Here is a 19,653-nt window from a genome sequence, read left to right as displayed (position 1 = left end):
TCATATGAATAAAATAATTCTAAAAATAACCAATTTTATACATTCACTTATTTGTTTGTTTGTTTATTGTGGTGTGGCACTCACATGTGCCATACAGTCATGTGTATGTAGGCCAGGCTTGATGGCAGGTGCCTTTACCTACTGAGCTATATGAAGGACCCTTGATTGTTTGTGTGTGTGTGTGTGTGTGTGTGTGTGTGTGTGTGTGTGTATTCCTTTTGCCTAGATTCAGAATTACACACACACAGTCCTTTAAAAATGCAAGTAGAACTGAAAGTTGGAATTCTGGTTTCTTCGAAAAACATAGAACTATCATAAGAATCTGTTCATATGTTTTTGTTTTAATCCCAGGGGTGGGGTGTGGGGAAGATGACTATGATTTGCCTTGTGCTCTAGCAGGGGTGTGATTTTGCCAGCAGCGGATAGTTTCTGTGATTGTATGACATTTGGAATTCTGTGGACTTTTCAGAGTGTATATAAATGCTATGACCCTAGCAGAGGTGGGTTGGTGGTTGGGTTGCTATTGCTCGTGGTTTGTTAAGTAGTCATGGGCAAAGAAGAAACAATAGAAGAAATTAGATACCTGATTGTGAATAACAAACTTATGCCAAGAAACTTGCCACCCCAATCGGCAGTGGTCTAAGGAACATCCCCCCCCCCCCTTCCCTTTCTATCCTTGTTTCTCTCCTATATAGTGTTAGAGGCTGAAGGGATGGAAAGGGGGTGGAGAAGGGTGGAAGGAAAAAGAACCACAAAGTGGCCAAAGACCAGTAGCAAGTATGTTTCTAGAGGTTAGCTAAAAGGAGGGGAGAACAGGCAACATTACTCACTAGGCTGGGGCTGGGAAGGAAGGGAGGGAAGGAGAGGCTCCCGGAGCCTAGGCCTTGTTTCTCCTCTGCTTCCAGACATATTCTGCTCTGTCAAGTCCACTCAGCCAGGAAGAACTGAGCCCAAATCAGTCTTTAAGTTGCTTTTCCCAGCAGTTTGTTACACAAATGAACAAGCTAGCTAAAGTTGGTGACGGTAAGTTATCATCCACACCAGTAGGCCTATAGAAATGCAAAGCCAAATCAGAGGTGTTCAGAGGTAGCCTGAACCTGCCGTCACTCTAGTCCTCAGCCATACTCAGTCCCCAGAGACAGTAGTGGTGAGTGTCTGGATCAGACTGGACTTGAAGCTTGCTTGATTCTAGGCTTTCCTTTTATTATTTATTATTTCTTTTTTCCAGTGCTAGTGAATTTTTAAATTGTGTATCAATAAACTATCCTTGCTTACTGAGATCAGAGTTTTCATGGTTTGAGTGATGATTCCTAGTCCCCACCACTGACAAAAACAATTACAAGGAGAAAGGTTTGTTCTGCCTCACAGTTTAGGGGTCCAGCTGCTCCTGGTGGAGAAGCCAAGGCAACGGGAGCATGGAGTAGCTGGGCATGTCATGTCCACAGCAGAAACAGACCGCTGCCAATGAACAGTCCTGAACCCCAGGGAAAGAATGGGGCCTTCACATGGGGTGGCACCTCCACTTCTGTAAAAGTACCTTGTTTGCTGCTTTCTGCTAACATTCGCCTAGTCCTGGAAACTTCTGGCCTCCATACGATTTTGTCTAGTCCTAGAACGTTTTCAGCCTCTGAGACGACTTCCTGCCGAATCAGCTCACCCGTTATTAGCTCTTCCTGAACTCTGGCTGGCTGATCAACTCAGCTATTGTGGCTCAAACTCTTCTCCATGCTGGCTGATTCAAACTGGCTTTTTTCAGTTTCTGACTCACTTTGCTTGGCCTCATACTAACTTTAGCAATCTGTTCTAATCTTCAGGCTCCTTCTTATTCTCTGGCTCATTCTGTCTTCACCTGTGTCTGGCTTGTTCTCTCTCTGCAACCTGTCTGTCTATGACTGTCCCAGTAAACGTGCTTCTCTCCTCTCTCTGCACTGCCTCCTCAAGTAACTAACTGCCCCTTCCTTTCTGCTCTCGTGAGAGTTGGGCCTATCCTATTCTGTCAAGTCTTTCTCTGTCTCAACACTTTGTTTGACACTCAATTATACATCACTTTCAAATACACAGGGGCTTCCTTCTATAACTAACTTTACCTTCATTGTATAGGGTTAGAGGTGTATATTAAGGTGTTATCTGTATTTCAGCCAGAGGGATTAAACCTGTGCACTAAGGCTGAGCCGCACCACAAATAGAAACAGGTTTTTTCAGTAAACACCACAATCTTGGGGTTCATAATGTGATTCTGCAACACACTTCAGTTAGTGTGATCAAAATAACCCCCACAGACATTCCCAGAGACCCAGCTCCCAACTGATTGTAGATTCTGTCAAATTGACAGTTAGTACTACATTTTTACACATTTTTAATAGCATCATGGATATTAAACCTCATAAATATGAACAAATTTTAAAGACATTTTATTTATTTCTTGAAAGTTTCATGTGTATACAGGTGTACTTGACCCTGTCCACCACTGTTCTTCCATTCCTCCCAGGCACCTCTTCTGTCCCTGCTTAGACTTTCATATCCTTTCTGTCTTCTTTTCTCTGGAACCCCAGATTCCACTTGGTGGTGCTTGCTGCCGCTCTGACTGATTCCCTGTTGGCCTGATCTTGTGCAGGTTGTATGTTGGTAACCATAGCTGCAGTGGGCTCATGAGTGCAGACAGTTGTGTCCAGAAGCCAGCATGTCATCTCACCTTTCCCTTCTCGCTCAACCGTACACCATTTCCACCCTATCTGCTTCGGTGTTCCGCGAGCTGGAACAATTAAGTAGGAGCCAACCTGACGAACCCATTGCTTCAGTGTACAAAGTTTGGGAAAAGACAAAACAAAGAGGGAATATCAAAACTTTATCAAGGCCAGTGTTTTCTGGCAATGAATTTAAATATTTTGGTTGCATAGATTTTTCACACACTTTGTGGGGTTTTTTTGTTTTTTGTTTTTCTTTTCGAGACAGGGTCTCACTGTGTAGCCCTGGCTAACCTGAAACAAGGTGTGTGGACCAGGCAGGCCTTGGACTCACAGAATCTGCCTGCCTCTGTCTCCCACGTGCTGGCACTAAAGACCAATCATCACCATGCCCTTAAAAAGGAAATATTTTGTGAAGTCTTTTGAAATGGTGAGGGCATCTTAAAATTCCATCCGTATGTCACTGGATTTACTTCTTCACATTTCATCCTGTTTGAAGATTTCGATCTAGACTGGGCTCAATTTGGAAAGCACTTTTATGAAAACATGAGGACCTGGGTTATGGTCCTCAACACTACAGTAAAAAGTGGGTGTGTGGAGGCTTCCGTAAAGCCTACGGCATTTTCATCCAGCCATTCAGTAATAGCTATGGCTATTTTTCCTCAAACCATAAAGGAAGGCTATGACATCTTCCGTAACGTGTTTACTTTCTCTTCCACCATTTCCTACCTCTGGCAGCCAGAGAGGACTCGGGTCCTGCTACCTAGAAGACGCCCCTCCAGCAGAAACGCTTGGAGCCCTCAAGCGCGTGGCCCCTTTAAGGAGGCGGGCGCCCGGGCGAGTGGCCCCCTGATTGGCTGAGCAGAGCGTCGTGTCAGGGCGGCGGAGACCGAGGTGGCTGGCTGGGCTCTGCAGCCTGTCCCCGGGAAGCCGGGAGAGCTGACAGATGAACGTGAGGCGGTCCCTGCTCGGCCTCACCTTCTGCACCTGTTACCTGGCTTCTCACCTCACCAACAAGGTGAGCAGGCGTGCGGGCGCGACTGCGCGTGGGCTGCGAGCCGTGCGGTCTGCGTTCCAGAAGCTGCCCGGGGCTGGCTGGTCTCGATGCGGATGTCGAGGAAACGGACCATGAGAGGAAGCACTCTGAGTCCACTTCCCGGAACTTTGTCTTGGACTGGGAGGATCATATAGAGGAGGCTGGGGACGTGGCCTGGCTGCGTGCACAAAGTCCAGGGTTCCATCCGAGGCACTCACCTAAACTCTCAGACCTTGGGGGGTGGAAGTAGGAGGACCCGGGGTTCAAGGTCACCCTCTGCTACATCAAGAGTTGGAGGCCAGCTTGGGGTACTTGAAACCCTGTCTCAAGTAGATGAATACAAATATACGCAAATAAACAGAAAACAAGCAGTTGCCCTTTTTTTCTTCCCCAGGACCCAAAGTCCCAGAGCAGTGGAAAGATGAATTTCTTAGCCCTTACCTCATTGATGGATTCATTAAGTCTTTATCTCCGTTCCAAGCATTTCCAATATACCGGAGGTTTTTTTGTTTGCTTGTTTGTTTGTTTTTGTGGCTTAAAATCTTGGTGAGGCAGAAACTGTCATATTTTGATAGGAGTGGGAAGTTGCTTTGAGTTTAAGATTTATTTTTATTTTATGTGTATGGTTGTTTTTCTAGTATGTTTGTCTGTGCAGCATATGTGTGCAGTGTCTGCAAAGACCAGAAGGCATTAGTTTCTCTGGAACTGGAGTTACAGATGGTTGTGAGCCACCATGTGTTAAGATTGTCTGGAAGAGCAGCCAGTGCTCTTAACTGCTGAGCAATCTCTCCAACTCCAGTCTCCAGCCTCTCTCTCTCTCTCTCTCTCTCTCTCTCTCTCTCTCTCTCTCTCATTGTGGGTCTACCTACTGTGGGGCACGTGTGAGGTCAGAGCAGAGGGCATCTTGCAAGAGTCAGTTCAGATCGCAGATCATCAGGTTTTACTCAGTGAACCGTTTCACCAGCCCTGTTTACCCCCTAAGACTGGGCCTTGCTTTGTAGTCCAGGCTGGTCTGAATCTTCCTTGTGCCTCCTCATGGGGATGCTGGAATTTCAGTCAAGCACCACTACACATAGCTCAGTGACATTAGTAGAACTAACATTCAATTTGTCATAGATTTAAAAAAGTATTTATTTTACTTCTAATTTCATAGCTGTAGGGGGGGGTGGCAGTAATTGCGTGTGAGTATAGCTGTCTGAGGTATTAAAGGTGGCTGTGAGCTAGCTAGTGTAGATACAGAGAATCTTAACTTGGTCTTTTTCAAGCAAGCATTTTCAACCTCTGAGCCTTTTTTTTTTTTTCAGACCATAGATTTCTTTTCTTACTGTTTGGCAAAATTGAGGTGGGAGCCTCCAAGTTTTGTTTTATTTGGTGGCACTCGGGGGCTGAACCCAGCACCTCATGATAGGCTCAGCCGCTGTCCTGTATCACCATCTCTGCCTGGCCTTCAGCTTCTTAGATCTCCCTCCCTTTGTAGACCAAAGCTAAGCACACAACAAATTGAGTAACTATTTGGTATCACAATGAAGGTTATAATGGGTGTTCCAAGACATGCCCAGTTCTCAATTCCTCCTTCCTCCAGTTCAGAATAAAAGCATCAGGGAAAGGTAGCGTGGGGCATCCCAAGGATGCCAGTGGAAGTACGTAAGGGGAAATCCTAAACGTGGATTGCAGCAAGTCCATCATTGTGGTCGTTAGGAGCTTATTCACGGACAGCTTTGGGTAGGCAGAGGAGGAGACTCCATGAACATCCTCATTAATCTCTCCCTCCCTTCCTTTCCCCACCCCTCCCCTTTTCTTTCTTTTGAGAAAAGGTCTCAGAGGATAGTTCCAGCTGGCCTGGAACTAGCTTTGTAGACCAGGCTGGCCTTGAACTCCCAAAGATGCACCTGCCTCTGCCTCCCAAACACTGGGGTTGAAGGCATGTGTCACCGTACCTGGCTCAACTGTCTTTTTTTTTTTTTTTAAAATAATGTGGAGAATTAAAAGAGTTCTTTTTTAAAGTTTTGTTTTGTTTTGTTTTGTTTTCGAAACAGGCTTTCTCTCTCTAGCCCTGGCTGTCTTGGAACTCACTTTGTAGACCAGGCTGGCCTCGAACTCAATGGTTTTAGATAAGAATGAGTGAACAAATAAATACATAATAAATAAATAAACTTATAATGTTCATAATAGAAAAAGATGTCTCCAAAGACAAAATACAATTTCTCCATTATAAAGCTCTATACATTTGACTGGGGAGACACTCAAGTAAACGTGATTGCCTCCTAAGTGTGAGGACCTGCATTTAGATCCCTGGACCCACTCAAAAGCCTGATGTAGTAATGTGTGTCCTATGGCAAGATAGGGAGCAGAAGAGGGCTGTCTGGGAGCTCCTGAGCTAGGTGGCCTGGCATATGCAATGGTGGATAACAAGAGCATATCACAAGCAAGGTGAGGCAAACTAACTCCTGCATGCATCACTGTACCTGCACCCACACTCACACTCACACAGGTGGATGTGTACACATACATTATATCAACGGATTATACACAACAAAGAATTTAAAAAGAAAGAATTAATATAAATAAATTAGGGTATGGTGGCACATACCTGTAATTCTGGCAACTTAGGAGGCCAAGACCAATGGATTACCAGGAGCCTGAGTTGCATAGCAAGTTTTAGGCCAGCCTGGGCTACAGACAAGATCCTATCTTAACAAACAAGCAAGCAGTAGTAAAATGAAAATATAAACTTACTTCAGCTGAGTTGCTCTTTAGGCTAACTTGTAAGGTCGTTCTTTTGCCATTCATGATTTTGGGGAATGAAGCCCTTGAGATATTTAACATACTCATATTCCTCCAATAGGAATAGTATATGCTTTTTCACTTCTGTGTCATTCATAATGTCCATTAATCTGGTATTTGTTTTTCAGTATGTCCTGTCTGTCCTGAAATTTACCTACCCTACATTATTCCAAGGGTGAGTATCTATTTTTTCCCTCAGATCTTTGTTCTTTAAACTTTGTATGTTTCTGTGTATATGTGTATGACACATGAATGAAGGGCCCATAGAGGCCATTGTAGCTGGAGTTACAGGCAGTTGTGAGCTGCCTCACATGCAGAGCTGCTAGGAACTGAACTCTGGTCCTCTGCAGGAGCAGCGTGTGCTATTAACTTCTGAGCCAGCTCTCCAGCTTCCAGGGCAAACGTCTTTAGCAGCCCTCATATGCATTTGTAGGAAATGTTCAAACAGTGCCTTAAAATGTTCTTTGAACGTTTTAGTAACTACAAAGTCTCATCATCAACATGAGATACTATGGTTCATCCATTTTGTTAGTGGGTGTTGGACCATGTCCCACTTAGGAATCATAAAAGCCCCAGGCATTTTTCATTTTGAACTGGTCAAACTGAATGACTTCTTGGATATTCCCACTTAAATTTGACAGAAGAACTTCTTTAGAATTCTCTCTCTCTTCTCTCTTCTTTCTTCTCTCTCTATCTTTTCATCTTGAGACAGGGTCTTTCTACATGGCTGTCCTAGAGCAGGCTGGCCTTAAACTCACAGAGATCTGCCTGCCAGTGCCTCTTGAGTGCTGGGATTAAAGGAGTGTGCCACCACTGACTGGCAATAAAATCATTTTTTAAAAATACTTTACCAGTTTTTAAAAAAAGATTTGATTTGTTTTATGTGTATGAATGCTTTGCCTGTATGTACGTATACATGTATGTATGTATGTATGTATATGCATGTATGCGTGTATGTATATATGTATGTGTGTATGTATACATGTATGTATGTATGTATGTATGTGTATATGTATGTGTATATATATATATATATATATATATATATATATATATATATATATATATGTATGTATGTATGTGTATGTACACTATGTACTTGGGGCCCCTGGAGTTCAGGAGAGGATATTGGGTTTCCTGGAGCTATAGTTATAGCCTGTTGTGAGTTGCCATGTGGGTGCTGGGAACTGAACCCCAGGATACTGGTCAGTGCTCCTGGCTGCTAAGCTATTATTTCTCCAGCCTCAGTTTACCTTTTAACCCTGCATGCATATCCAAACTATGACTCCTATTTTTTTCCTTTCTGCAAATTTCATGAGCAAATAACAATACATTTTTTTGCTTGTTTCACAATGTAGCTGATTCCTAAAGGCAGATAATTTTCTTGTGCTTCTCTGTTCTGACCTCTTTTTGGTGAATTTTCTATTGGTGCCTTTTACCCACTATTTTTACTGCAGTTTTAGCATTTTTCATATTTATTTATTTTAAAGATTTATTTATTTATTATATGTAAGTACACTGTAGCTGTCCTCAGACACTCCAGAAGAGGGCATCAGATTTCGTTACGGATGGTTGTGAGCCACCATGTGGTTGCTGGGATTTGAACTCGGGACATTCACTCGGGACCTTCGGAAGAGCAGTCGGCGCTCTTAACCACTGAGCCATCTTGCCAGCCCATTTTTCATATTTATGGTGCATTTTGGTCTTGGTACTGGGGATTGAGCCTAGGATCCAAACCTGCTGGCATTTGCTGTACTACTTAGCTATATCACCTGCCCTTAAAAATTTGCTTTTAAGACAAAGGCTGATCACTCTGTAGCCCAGGCACACTTTGAATTTGTGATCTTCTTGCCACAGTTTCCCAGGAGCTGGGATCACAGGCCTCAGCCACCAGGCCAAAGTTACTATGAGGTGGAGCAGAGAATTCAGTCAGAGGCCAGGAGAGAAGCCAGATTGAATCAGTCAGCTTGGAGAGGAGTCTGAGCCAGAGCAGCTGAGTTGAACCAGCCTGCCAGAGCTCAGAAAGAACAAGAAAGGGCAAGCTTACTCCGCAGCCAGTCTCAGAGGCTGAAGACAATCTAGGCCTGGATACGATTGTACTGAGGCTAGAAGCTTCCAGGACTAGGACTAGGTTAACAGATAGAAGCAGTAAGCCTAAGATGACAATTAATACAGGAGAATAAAAATTACATTTACCCAACTAATAATATGCTCATTGTGTAATCCTTCCTTTTGCCTTTGGGTCCTTAAAGCAATGTATAGTTAGTCTTCTGTGGTCTTTTTTTGGGGGGGTATTCTTTTGTTAAGTTTTTAGGGAGAAGAGCTGCTGACTTTTTTTTTTTAAGCATATGCCATTTACATATGTATAGAGCACCTCCCTCATGCTTCTCTGTAGAGATGTGTTTGGGGGATGGAGACATGGCGTCATGGTTAAGAGCACAAGCTGTTCCTAAAGACCCGAGCACACACGTGATGTCGCATAACTGTCTATAATTCCAATTCCAGAGGACACCCACTCCATGCCTCCATAGGCGCTGCATACTTGTGCTGCACAGACATGAAGACAAAAACACCCATACTCTGCCACATGTCTCTTTGGGTGGAAAACTGACCAGGTTTAGACCTCTGCTCTAGACCTGGTGGATTCAGGAGGCCTGTTCTAGTTGGCCTGTTCTCAGCTGGACCAGTGAAACACTAGGTCTTACTGCTGACTAGTTGTCTTCTAATGCATTGGGAGATGGGGCATATTATGGAGAATGTGGGCAGTGTCTACAAATTCCAAGAAGTAGGAATTAACATGGCACATTTTGAGGTTGCATGTCGTGTGCTTTGGGAATCCCCAAGGCAGGGAGAGAGAGTTTATCCTGGGGAGGGACTGGCCTAAGTCAGAGTTGAATCATACATAAGAGACTTTGTCCTGGAGGCCAGGGGTTCTTGGTATAATATCACAACACATGGGTGTGTTACAGTCACATCTGAGATGAGGTCCCTCATGTCATTTGTAACTAAAGTTAAGGTCTTAAAACGTATGGATGAATCAGGTAAAATATAAATGTGCCCTGAGAGGGCAGATTACTGTCAGATGTGAGCCCTGGTCAAGGATGTGAACACGGCCACGATCACAGTAATTAGAACTTCCATATGCAGGCAGTGGGACGTAGAAAGGTCACCATTAGACACTGTCAGGGAGCCGGGCAGTGGTGGCGCACACCTTTAATCGCAGCACTTGGAAGGCAGGGGCAGGCGGATTTCTGACTTCGAGGCTAGCTTGGTCTACAAAGTGAGTTCCAGTACAGCCCGCGCTACACAGAGAAACCTTGTCTCAAAACAACAACAAAACAAAACAAAAAAAACAAAAAAAAAAAAAAAAAGAAAGAAAGAAACTGTCAGGAAGAGATAGCTGCATGAGGGGTGAGGGATCCTTGGACCAACTGTGGATTTTCAAGATAAACGTGGATGGCTTCAAAAGCCTGAGGCTCCTTCATAGAACCTTCATGTAAAGGGATCAATGGGGGTTTACTGCCTTTGTGGTGGCTCTAGGAGCTGAATATTACGTAGAGCCCCAGAATATGGATAAGAAACATCACTAAAGAGAATACTTGGAAGCCGGGTGTGGTGGCGCACGCCTTTAATCCCAGCACTCGGGAGGCAGAGGCAGAGGCAGAGGCAGAGGCAGAGGCAGAGGTAGAGGCAGGTGGATTTCTGAGTTCGAGGCCAGCCTGGTCTACAAAGTGAGTTCCAGGACAACCAGGGCTACACAGAGAAACCCTGTCTCGAAAAAAACAAAACAAAACAAAACAAAAAGAGAGAGAGAGAGAGAGAGAGAGAATACTTGGAACTATCACTTCTCTATCACCTCTAAGAGATGGCCTTGAGTTCACAATTCCCTGGCCTCTTTTAAGGTTTATTTTTATTTATTTATTTATTTATTTATTTATTATTTATTTTTGGTTTTTCGAGACAGGGTTTCTCTGTGTAGCCCTGGCTGTCCTGGAACTCACTTTGTAGACCAGGCTGGCCTCAGACTCAGAAATCTGCCTGCCTCTGCCTCTTCCTCCCAAGTGCTGGGATTAAAGGTGTGGGCCACCACGCCCAGCTTTATTTTTATTCTTATAAGTTTCTCTCTCTCTCTCTCTCTCTCTCTCTCTCTCTCTCTCTCTCTCTCTCTCTGTGTGTGTGTGTGTGTGTGTGTGTGTTTATGCTGTGTGTGCCGAGCCATCTATCTACTCTCTCATATCCCTCTTGATTCACCCTCCCAAGTGTTGGGATTACAGGTCTATATGCCACCATGCCCGGCTCGTTTGACATTTTGATGTGTTTTGCACAGTAGGAGAGGAAAGAGTGTTGCTAACGTACACTCTCTCTGACTGTATATAAGAGCACATATACATATAGTATAGCTAAAAGCACAGTGTGTCTAGTGAGCTTCATGGCCCTAGGGTGTATGTAGTATACATGGCTGTGAAGGGGCGGAAGGCTGAGGAAGAATCAACGATTTTTAAAACACGTGAGTGGCATGATTTAATTAGCAGCTTAGAAAAAAATGCTACAAGATAGAGAATGAATGGTGGGGACAACCCTGGGGACTCATAGGACTAAGCTAAGGACCAGGTGCAAGAAAGGCCAAATTACAACAACAGCTAGGGCAGTGGCTTTGGATGCAGATGCTATGGGGCTAAATACAATCATGAGGACTTTCCCAAGTAGCCATGGGAAGAGCTAGGAAGGATGGGTTGAGAGCACGTCTCAGTTGGCTGAAAGGACCGTAGGACCATGCTCAAGGTTGGCCATGTCGAAGGTGGCATTGTGCATATGATGTAATTGGGAGCTTCTGGGATTTCAGGGTAGATCTAGGTAAAAAATGGGGATCTGGAAGTCACTCGTATATATGGGCTATGAATGAGGTTGTTCAGGAAATGTCTAGAGGTGGAATAGATGAGTAAGAGTGTCAGCTTACTGGAAAACTGGACTCGTCTGAGGGAAAATGGGAGAGAAGAGGGGAAGGGTTGGAGGTATGTAGTCATGACGTCAGTAGGCCTGTCATGACTGGATAGAGCTGGACTCTGTGGGCCTGGAGTTATTCATCATGACGTCCATCTTTTCCAGGTGGCAGACATTCATTGGTGGACTTTTGCTTCATATGTCATGGAAACTAGGATGGGTGGAGCTCCACAGCAGTCCAAGGTACAGCAGTTTCTGTGTAACTGACTCCTGGTCGTGCACACTTGCTTTAAATGTGTATTGAATTGCACCAGGAAACCATCCTTGAGGTCCAGTGATTTTTATAATGAGACAAATCTTGAACAGTGTGAGCCATATGATATTAAAATTACTAGAGACATGCAAGTTTTGATACCATATTAATTTGCCTTTATTTTAGGTCTAAGGATCACTACAGATAACTTACTGGAGCAGCTTTAAATATTCTTGGAAATTTTATTAAATTATTTCTATTTACAGATTAGTTAAGAATAGTTCCAATGTATCAGTTGCTTTTCTTTTGCTGTGATAAAACACCAGGTCCAGCTGGACGTGGTGGCCCATGCCTTTAATCCCAGCCCTCGGGAGGCAGAGGCAGGTGGATTTCTGAGTTTGAGGCCAGCCTGGCCTACAAAGTGAGTTCCAGGACAGCCAGGGCTACACAGAGAAACCCTGTCTTGAAAAAACCAAACCAAACCAAACCAAACCAAACAAAAGAAAAAACCAAAACACCAGGACCAAAACAACATATAGAAGGAGGGTGTGTGGTGGGTTTACAGTTCCACAGTTTTAGGGTCCATGATGGCTGAGCAGAGACTTGATGGCAGGAATTGCTGAGAGCTCACATCTTGATCTTCAAGCAGGAAGCAGAGGGAGTACATGAAAAACAATACATGGCTTTTTCAATTTTTAAATTATTTTTTATTTAAGAATTATTTCTTGCTGAGCATGGTGGTGCATGCCTTTAATCTCAGCACTTGGGAGGCATAGGCAGGCGGATTTCTAAATTCGAGGCCAGCCTGGTCTACAAAGTGAGTTCCAGGATAGCCAGAGCTATACAGAGAAACCCTGTCTCGAAAAACCATAAAAAATTATTTCTTTTAATTTATTTGAGATTATAGTTTATAATTTATAAACTATAGTTTATAGTTTGCCTCCTTGCTTGCTCCCTCCAACCTCTCTATATACCCAGAAGGAGCTGGCAGACAATTGAGTTGGTAAAGTTCTTGCTTGCCTGTAAGCCCAGCACTGGTGTGTGTGTGTGTGTGTGTGTGTGTGTGTGTGTGTGTGTGTGTGTGTGTTTGTGTGTATTGGTCAGCGAGTCTAGAAGATTCAGTGAAATCCAGTTCAGCTTTGGTGAAAGACCCTGTCTCAAAAAAATAAGGTGTGGAACAATTGGTAAAGACATCTGAGGTTGACCTCTGACCTCCACATGCACAACATGTGCACACACACAAACATGTACACATGTATACACACACAAGATAGAAAGGAATATGCTGAGGTCCTTTCACCTGAATAGCAAGTACTGACATTATAGTGGTGGTGGGGTTGGTATTTTAGGCAATGTCAGCAGTCAACTCTCTTGGCTCTTTATTTTCATGTTTGGAAGTTACTTTATAGCCACTAGATGTCAATAGAATACAGAATTTTTGAGGATTTCATTTGAGGAGCCTTTCAGGCACCCATAACAAAACACTGCAGAGTGTTTGCAGGAAGCAGATGTTCTCTCAATAAGGCATGCTCTATTTAAAAAACAAGTGATTTAATTTAATTAGGCTTCATCTCAATAATAGTCTTATTATGTACGCCAATGGTGGGTTGCATGTGCAAATGGAAAACAGACCTGTGATTCAAGTGAAATGCACTGTCTGGGCTTCCAGTCACTTAAGGGGCATGACAGATGGGCAGTTTTCAAACCAGACCCCTTGGCAAGAGATACTTCAAAGTGATAGTGCCTGCAATCCCTCTGGTCAGGAGTTGGTCCTCTACCCTCATGCAAACACATATGTGTGTAAGCAATGGTACATGAACACCCGCACTGGCTCAGTGGTCCCCAGAGGCCCAGATGCCGAAGGAGCCTGAGACCCTGCCAGGACCACCACAGACTTCAATTCTATTTTGTTTCTTTTGTGGGAAAATAAGGTAATGAAAGAATTAGCCCACGTAAGAGTCTCAGATACCCCAGCTGATGAATTAGAAGAGCCTCCTCTGTTTCTAATGTTCAGGCCCTTGGCTCTTAACTCAGGGTTAGGCCTTTAAAGGTAGTGTGTGATTCCTCTACAAAGTGATTTTGTAAACTTCAGGGTCTGTATCTTTGAACAGCATTTCTGGGCATTTACCCTGAGTATTATGAAACCATCACAAATATGAGAATATAGTGTATTCAACTATACTCATACAGCATTGGGATAGTAAACAATGCAAGACTGACATAAATATCCAACGATACAACATTCATGCAATTATTCAATTATTATTAAGGCGGTCAGTGGTCATTAATTCAGTTGTCAGTAAGTTGAGTGTGGCTTTTTGCCATGGAAAATGTGAAGTCGAAGAGATTATGAGACAATATGTGTGCGTAACAAGACCCTGCTGTTGCTGAGGTGTTGCCGTGTGTAACATTGGGCCCTGGGAGGAGCCCACCGGGTCTAACTGCTTTTTGGCATGTCCTGGTTTGTAATTGTAATGCTTTTCTTTTGTTTTCTGGTTTTTGAGACAGGGTTTCTCTATGTAGCTCTGGCTGTCCTGGAACTTGCTGTGTAGATCAGGCTGTGAACTCAGAGACCTGCCTCTGCCTCCCGAGTGCTGGGATTATAGGTGTGTGCCACACTAAGCCTACAGTGTTTTTCTTAATGTCAGAGTATGGTCCAGGATGGCAAATTCTCCCTGCTCAGAGGGGCCCAGTCTCTCCACAGTCAACAGTAACAGATTAGGGTCACAGTCTGTGATCCAGTAAACCAGGTTCAGTTGTCTGTCCACAACAATCCAGTTCAAATAGCTAAATTCATAGTGAAAAGTAGAAAAAGATGATTTATTCCTGTGATCGTACTGGAAGGAGTGACAGCGAGTGACAAAGGAGTCATGCTCCCACCAAGATCTTCTTCAGGGTTCTAACGTCCTCAGGTACAGTTACTGCACTCCCAGAGTTACATATGGCAGTATGTAACCCTGCCCACCACTGACCTATCCAGTCTTCTGTAAGGTCACCTACTAGGCTGTACCTCTCTTTCTGGTAGGAAAGTGTCTTCTCTGGCTGGCCTAGGCATTCTCCTTTTCCATTTTGAGACTGCTGGGGTAATTCAGTTTTTTGGAGGAGTCCATTATTTGTACAGTTTGACCACTAAAGTGAAGGCCATGGGTGCCTCTTTTGGAAGTCAGGGCAGTTTCCTAACTTCTCCTCCCCAACATGTCTGAAGGTCCAAGGAAAATGCTTGCAGCCTTTAGGCTGGGGACAAACACTGTCTCATGGGCATATATTGCCCTTTCCTGTCAGCCCCAAGTGAGATGGCAGGTCAGTATGGGGTCATTAGAAGCCACAGTGTCCCATGCCGGGGTCCTGGCCTAAATGTTTGGAACACAGTGCTCCCTCAGCCTCCCCGCCACACTTCCCAGAAGTCTTCCTGTGTCCGGTGAAGTTTGCCTTTGTGTTCAGAGCTGGGATCAGCACACACCATGCTGGTTTCTTGTCCTCACATCCTCAGCCAGTACAAGATGGGTATTTCCTGGAGACTCACTCAGCAGGCGTTGTTTCCTTTGTTTATTTTGAGAGGGACTCTAGTGCGAAGGTCTGGAATTCACTGACCTTCCAGCCTTGGGCCTGCTGCAGCCAAGCCAGCTGCTGGCTAGCTTGGAGCACTGTACTTCTGGCTCGTGGCCTGCTATGGTTTTGTGTTCTGTTGCCTTTGGTCCCCGTGAGCTCAGGCAGAAGTGGGAAAGCTTTTTCCTAGGGAATGGCCACCATCTGTAGAATCCCCTGGCCCTGAGGGTGGGGCTGGCATGCTCATCTCTCTGCTCACTTTTAGGTTGGGGATACAGATGTCTGTGATTTCAGGTGGTGATAGAGAATATAACCCTGTTAGCTTTTTTTTTTTATCAGACACAAAATTCCGATTGTGCTTGCAGCTTACCTGTCTGTAGCCTTGTTTCCATTAGAGCATGGGGGTTGTGTGGGCAAGGTGCTAAGGCATGACTGGACGCTTAGAGCTGGGTAGACCTGACTTCAGCACCTGGCCTCGTTTACCAGCTGTTCAATAGGAAGTGACCTGAGGTTGATGTGCATCTGTGTGAGTTGACAACCTTTGATGAGAACAGGATTCAGCAACTGGTCAAACAGGCTAGGAATCCCAAAGCAACAGGTCCGAGGATGTCAGAAGTCAGCTGTGGTCCCTGTTCCTGGGTTATCTCCGTGTCTTAGTTAGGGATACCATTGCTGCGGTGAAATACCATGATCAAAAGCAAGCTGGGGAGGAAAGGGTTTACTTGGCTTAAGCTTCCATACTGTAGTCCATCACTGAAACAAGTCAAGCAGGGTAGGAACCTGGAGGCAGAGGCTGGTGTGGAGCCCACAGAGGGATGCTGCGTACTGCATTGCTCCTCAGGGATTGTTTAGCCTGCTTTCCCATAGAACCCAGACCATCAGTCCAGGGACAACCTCACTTACAATGGACTGGGCCTTCCTACCTCAATTGTTACTTAAGAAAATGCCCTATAGACTGTCCTCCAGCCCAAGTTTTTTTGTTTTGTTTTGTTTTCTTTTGTTTTTTTGTTTTGTTTTGGTTTTGGTTTTTCGAGACAGGGTTTCTCTGTATAGCCCTGGCTGTCCTGGAACTTTGTAGACCAGGCTGGCCTCGAACTCAGAAATCGGACTGCCTCTGCCTCCCGAGTGCTGGGATTAAAGGCGTGCGCCACCACACTGGCTTCTCCAGCCCAATTTGATGGAGGCATTTTCTTACTTGTGTTCAGAGTAGAGGCCTTAGTGGCTCAGTGACTGAAAGTGAGAGGAGTCCCCTGGACACCCATCTGGATGGGCCACCTGGGCTAACAGTGCATCCTCACCATACCTCATGCCGGCTTTTGCCAGAAGTTCTTCTAAAGCCCCCAGACTAGCACCTTGAAAGGAACCTTATTTCTGAGACCCCTCACGTTATATGGGATCTCTCTCTCACTCTCTCTCTCTCCCTTCTTTCTTCCTCTTCCCCAACTGTTTAAGCTCTTACCTATGAATATAAAATAATTTCTCTCTACAGCTGATCCTTGTAGTACATGAATTTCACTATTTTTATCATCTAACTTTTTACCTATGTTTGTGTATCTATGTGTGTGACTATGTGAGTGTATGTTACATGTGTGCAGGTACCCTTGGAGGCCAGACAAGCGAATGGGAGCCTTAGGAGCTAGAGTTCTAGGTGGTTGTAAGCTACCTGATCTAGATGCTGAGAAGTGAACTTTGTCCTCAGCTTTCTCTGGACTCTTGAGTTTTATTCTTTGAATATTAGAGACAAGAATCAGAAAGTTATTTTAGTCAGTGCTCTATTTCTGTGAAGAGACACCATGACCATAGCAACTCTTATAAAAGAAAGCATTTAGGGTTAGTCCATTACTGTCATGAAAGAAAGCATGGGGGCACGCAGGCAAACATGGTGCTGGAGAAGCAGCTGAGAGGTCTACTGCTGGATCCTTAGGCAGCAGGAAGCACATGGGCCTTCGAAACCTCAATACTCACACCCCAGTGACACTTCCTCCAGCAAGGCATTCTTACCCCAGTAAGGCCAAACCTCCTAATCTTTTCAAATAGTGCCACTCCCTAAGCATTCAAATACAGGAGCTTATGGAGCCATTCTTATTAAACCACCACAGTGGCCATTGAGTTTTCCAGAGCCCTACGTCCCCCAGAAAGGCTCTGTTGTTCTCAAGGACACCCCATATTTGTATATTGTTTTGTAAGTAGGAAATTCAAACAAAGCATGGTGGGGCATGCCTGGAACACTGAGTTTGAGAGGTGAATGTAGGAGGATCAGGAATTCAAAGCCAGCCTTGGCTAAATAGTAGTAAGTTCAAGGCCATTGTGGGCTAAGCAAGACCTCTTCTAAAAACAAAAGCAAAAGCAAACAAGCATTCAATATACATAAACTAAACATAGAGAATACCTTAGGTTGGTCTAGCTATCTTGAGAAGGCACTGAGACAGATAACTGGGGCTAAGGTGTCTTAGTGTGGGTTTTGTTGTTGTGAAGAGACACCATGACCATGTCAACTCTTAAAGAAAAACATTTCATTGCAGCTGCCTTACAGGTTCAGAGGTTTAGTCATCACGATAGGAAGCATGATGGTATACAGGCAGACATGGTTCTGAAGAAGTAGCTGAGGGTTCTACATCCAGATTGAAGGCATCAGGAAGAGAGAGTGACACTGGGCTTGACTTTAGCATCTGAAACCTCAGAGCCCCATCCCCAGTGCCACACTTTCTCCAACAGGGACACGCCCACCCCAACAAGGACACACTTCCTAGCAGCACTACTCCCTAAGAGTCTATGGGGGCCATTTTCATTCAAACCATGACATTCCACTCCGCAGCCCTCATAGACTGGTAGCCATATCATAATGCAGAAATGCATTCAGTTCAACTTCAAAAGTCTCCATAGTCTATCACAGTCTCAACCATGTTAATAGTCCAAAGTTCAAAACCTCTTCAGAGATTTATGCAATCTCTTAACTGTGATTCCCTGTGAAATCAAAAAGAAAAGCAATCACAGACTTCATGCAATGGCACAGGTGAGAGAGCCTTTCTACAGTGTCCCGCTAGGATGCATTTCAGTGCCTGAAGAGGAGAACCTTCTTATGGATATGTGTGTAATTGACTGGGTACTTTAGGAAAGTATCAAATGGAATGACAGATGGGGATGGCTCCCCCCACCCCCACCCCCGTCATAAAACTGAAAAGGGTCCCATTGACAGTGTTAACCATTGTTATGTCAGACATCTTCATGAGGTTGTTGTGATTTTTTTTTGTTGTTCGTTTTTTGCTTTTTGCTTTTTGTTTTTCGAGACAGGGTTTCTCTGTGTAGCCTTGGCTGTCCTGGAACTCACTCTATAGACCAGGCTGGCCTCGAACTCAGAAACCACGCCCGGTGATCTGACACCCTCTTATGGTGTGTCTGAAGACAGCTACAGTGTACTTAGGTATAATAATAAATAAATCTTTAAAAAAAAATTCACAAGCCGGGCGGAGTTGGCGCACGCCTTTAATCCCAGCACTTGGGAGGCAGAGGCAGGCAGATTTCTGAGTTCGAGGCCAGCCTGGTCTACAAACTGAGTTCCAGGACAGACAGGGCTACACAGAGAAACCCTGTCTCGAAAAAAAAAAAAAAAAAAAGAGGGTGCCAGATCCCATTACAGAGGGTTGTGAGGCACCATGTAGTTGCTGGGATTTGAACTCAGGATCTTCAGAAGAACAGCCAATGCTTTTAACTGCTGAGCCACCTCTCCAGCCTCAATTGTTGTAGATTTTTTAATTTGTGTATATATGCACAAGGCCAGAAGTTGGCATTGGGTGTCTTCTTCAATCCCTGTCAATCTTTTATTTCTTTGTGATAGCGCTCTCTCAGATTCAGCCAGAATGGCTGACCATCAAGCCCCAAGGATCCTCCTGTCCCCCCAGTGCTGGGATTACAGATGTGCACTGCCACACCCAGATTCTCCGTGGGTTCTGGGGATCTTACTCAGATCCCCATCTTTGCATATCAGGTAATTTGCTAACTGAGTCTTGTCCATAGCCCTTACTGTGTGGCGTTTAAACACTGTAGCATGGGGCTGGAAAGGCTCAGAGGATAGGCACACTGGCTACTGGTCCTGGATTGGATTCCCAACACATGTCCACTCACAGCCTTCTGTAACTCCAGTTTTGGAGGATCTGATGCCCTCTGCTGACCTCTGCTGGCACTGCACACACAAGTGTCCAACATACAAAAGACATTTAAAAAAAAAAAGCAAGTAGCATGGAGAACATGTAACATGGTGCCTGATTGCCTGCACGTGCTCACTGACTGCGGTGAGGCCACTGTTCACGGTGAGTCTTAGACGTTTATAAGGTGCTATAAGCGTTTGCTGAAGTAAGTGGTATAGTCTAAGATTTAGAGGCTGTCCCGGAGCCTGGGAACATTGCTGTGTT

General features: G+C 44.6%; 1 protein-coding gene and 1 long non-coding RNA gene across 34 annotated transcripts in view; one reads left to right on the top strand and one right to left on the bottom strand.

Annotated features, from left to right (window-relative positions):
* Positions 1 to 2,612: 2,612 nt before the first annotated feature.
* On the bottom strand, positions 2,613 to 3,604 carry Gm41667. The gene is made up of 2 exons (XR_877181.2): positions 3,414 to 3,604; positions 2,613 to 2,792 (listed from the first exon to the last, which is right to left on the bottom strand). It is a non-coding gene; the product is annotated as a predicted gene, 41667 (long non-coding RNA).
* The window catches only part of Tmem241 (transmembrane protein 241), a 141,452-nt gene continuing 125,311 nt past the window's right edge, over positions 3,513 to 19,653 (top strand). For 7 of the 33 annotated variants that reach the window (XR_003952531.1, XR_386003.4, XR_386002.4 and 4 more), the window contains exons 1-4: positions 3,520 to 3,702; positions 6,633 to 6,679; positions 11,611 to 11,688; positions 19,080 to 19,229. Coding sequence is in view for 23 of the 33 variants with exons in the window: in XM_011246967.3 (XP_011245269.1) it covers positions 3,631 to 3,702; positions 6,633 to 6,679; positions 11,611 to 11,688; positions 19,080 to 19,229 (347 nt within the window). In the remaining 10 variants the exon portion in view is untranslated. Of the gene's footprint in view, positions 3,703 to 6,632; positions 6,680 to 11,610; positions 11,689 to 19,079; positions 19,230 to 19,653 lie in introns of all 33 variants that reach the window. The other 26 variants (NR_110356.1, NM_001289667.1, NM_001289666.1 and 23 more) reach the window with 16 other exon arrangements.

The sequence above is a fragment of the Mus musculus genome, chromosome 18 (assembly GCF_000001635.26).
Source record: "Mus musculus strain C57BL/6J chromosome 18, GRCm38.p6 C57BL/6J".
Taxonomy (NCBI): Eukaryota; Metazoa; Chordata; class Mammalia; order Rodentia; family Muridae; genus Mus; species Mus musculus.
Note: the sequence above shows the minus strand (reverse complement) of the source record. Positions and strands in the feature narration are given on the sequence as shown.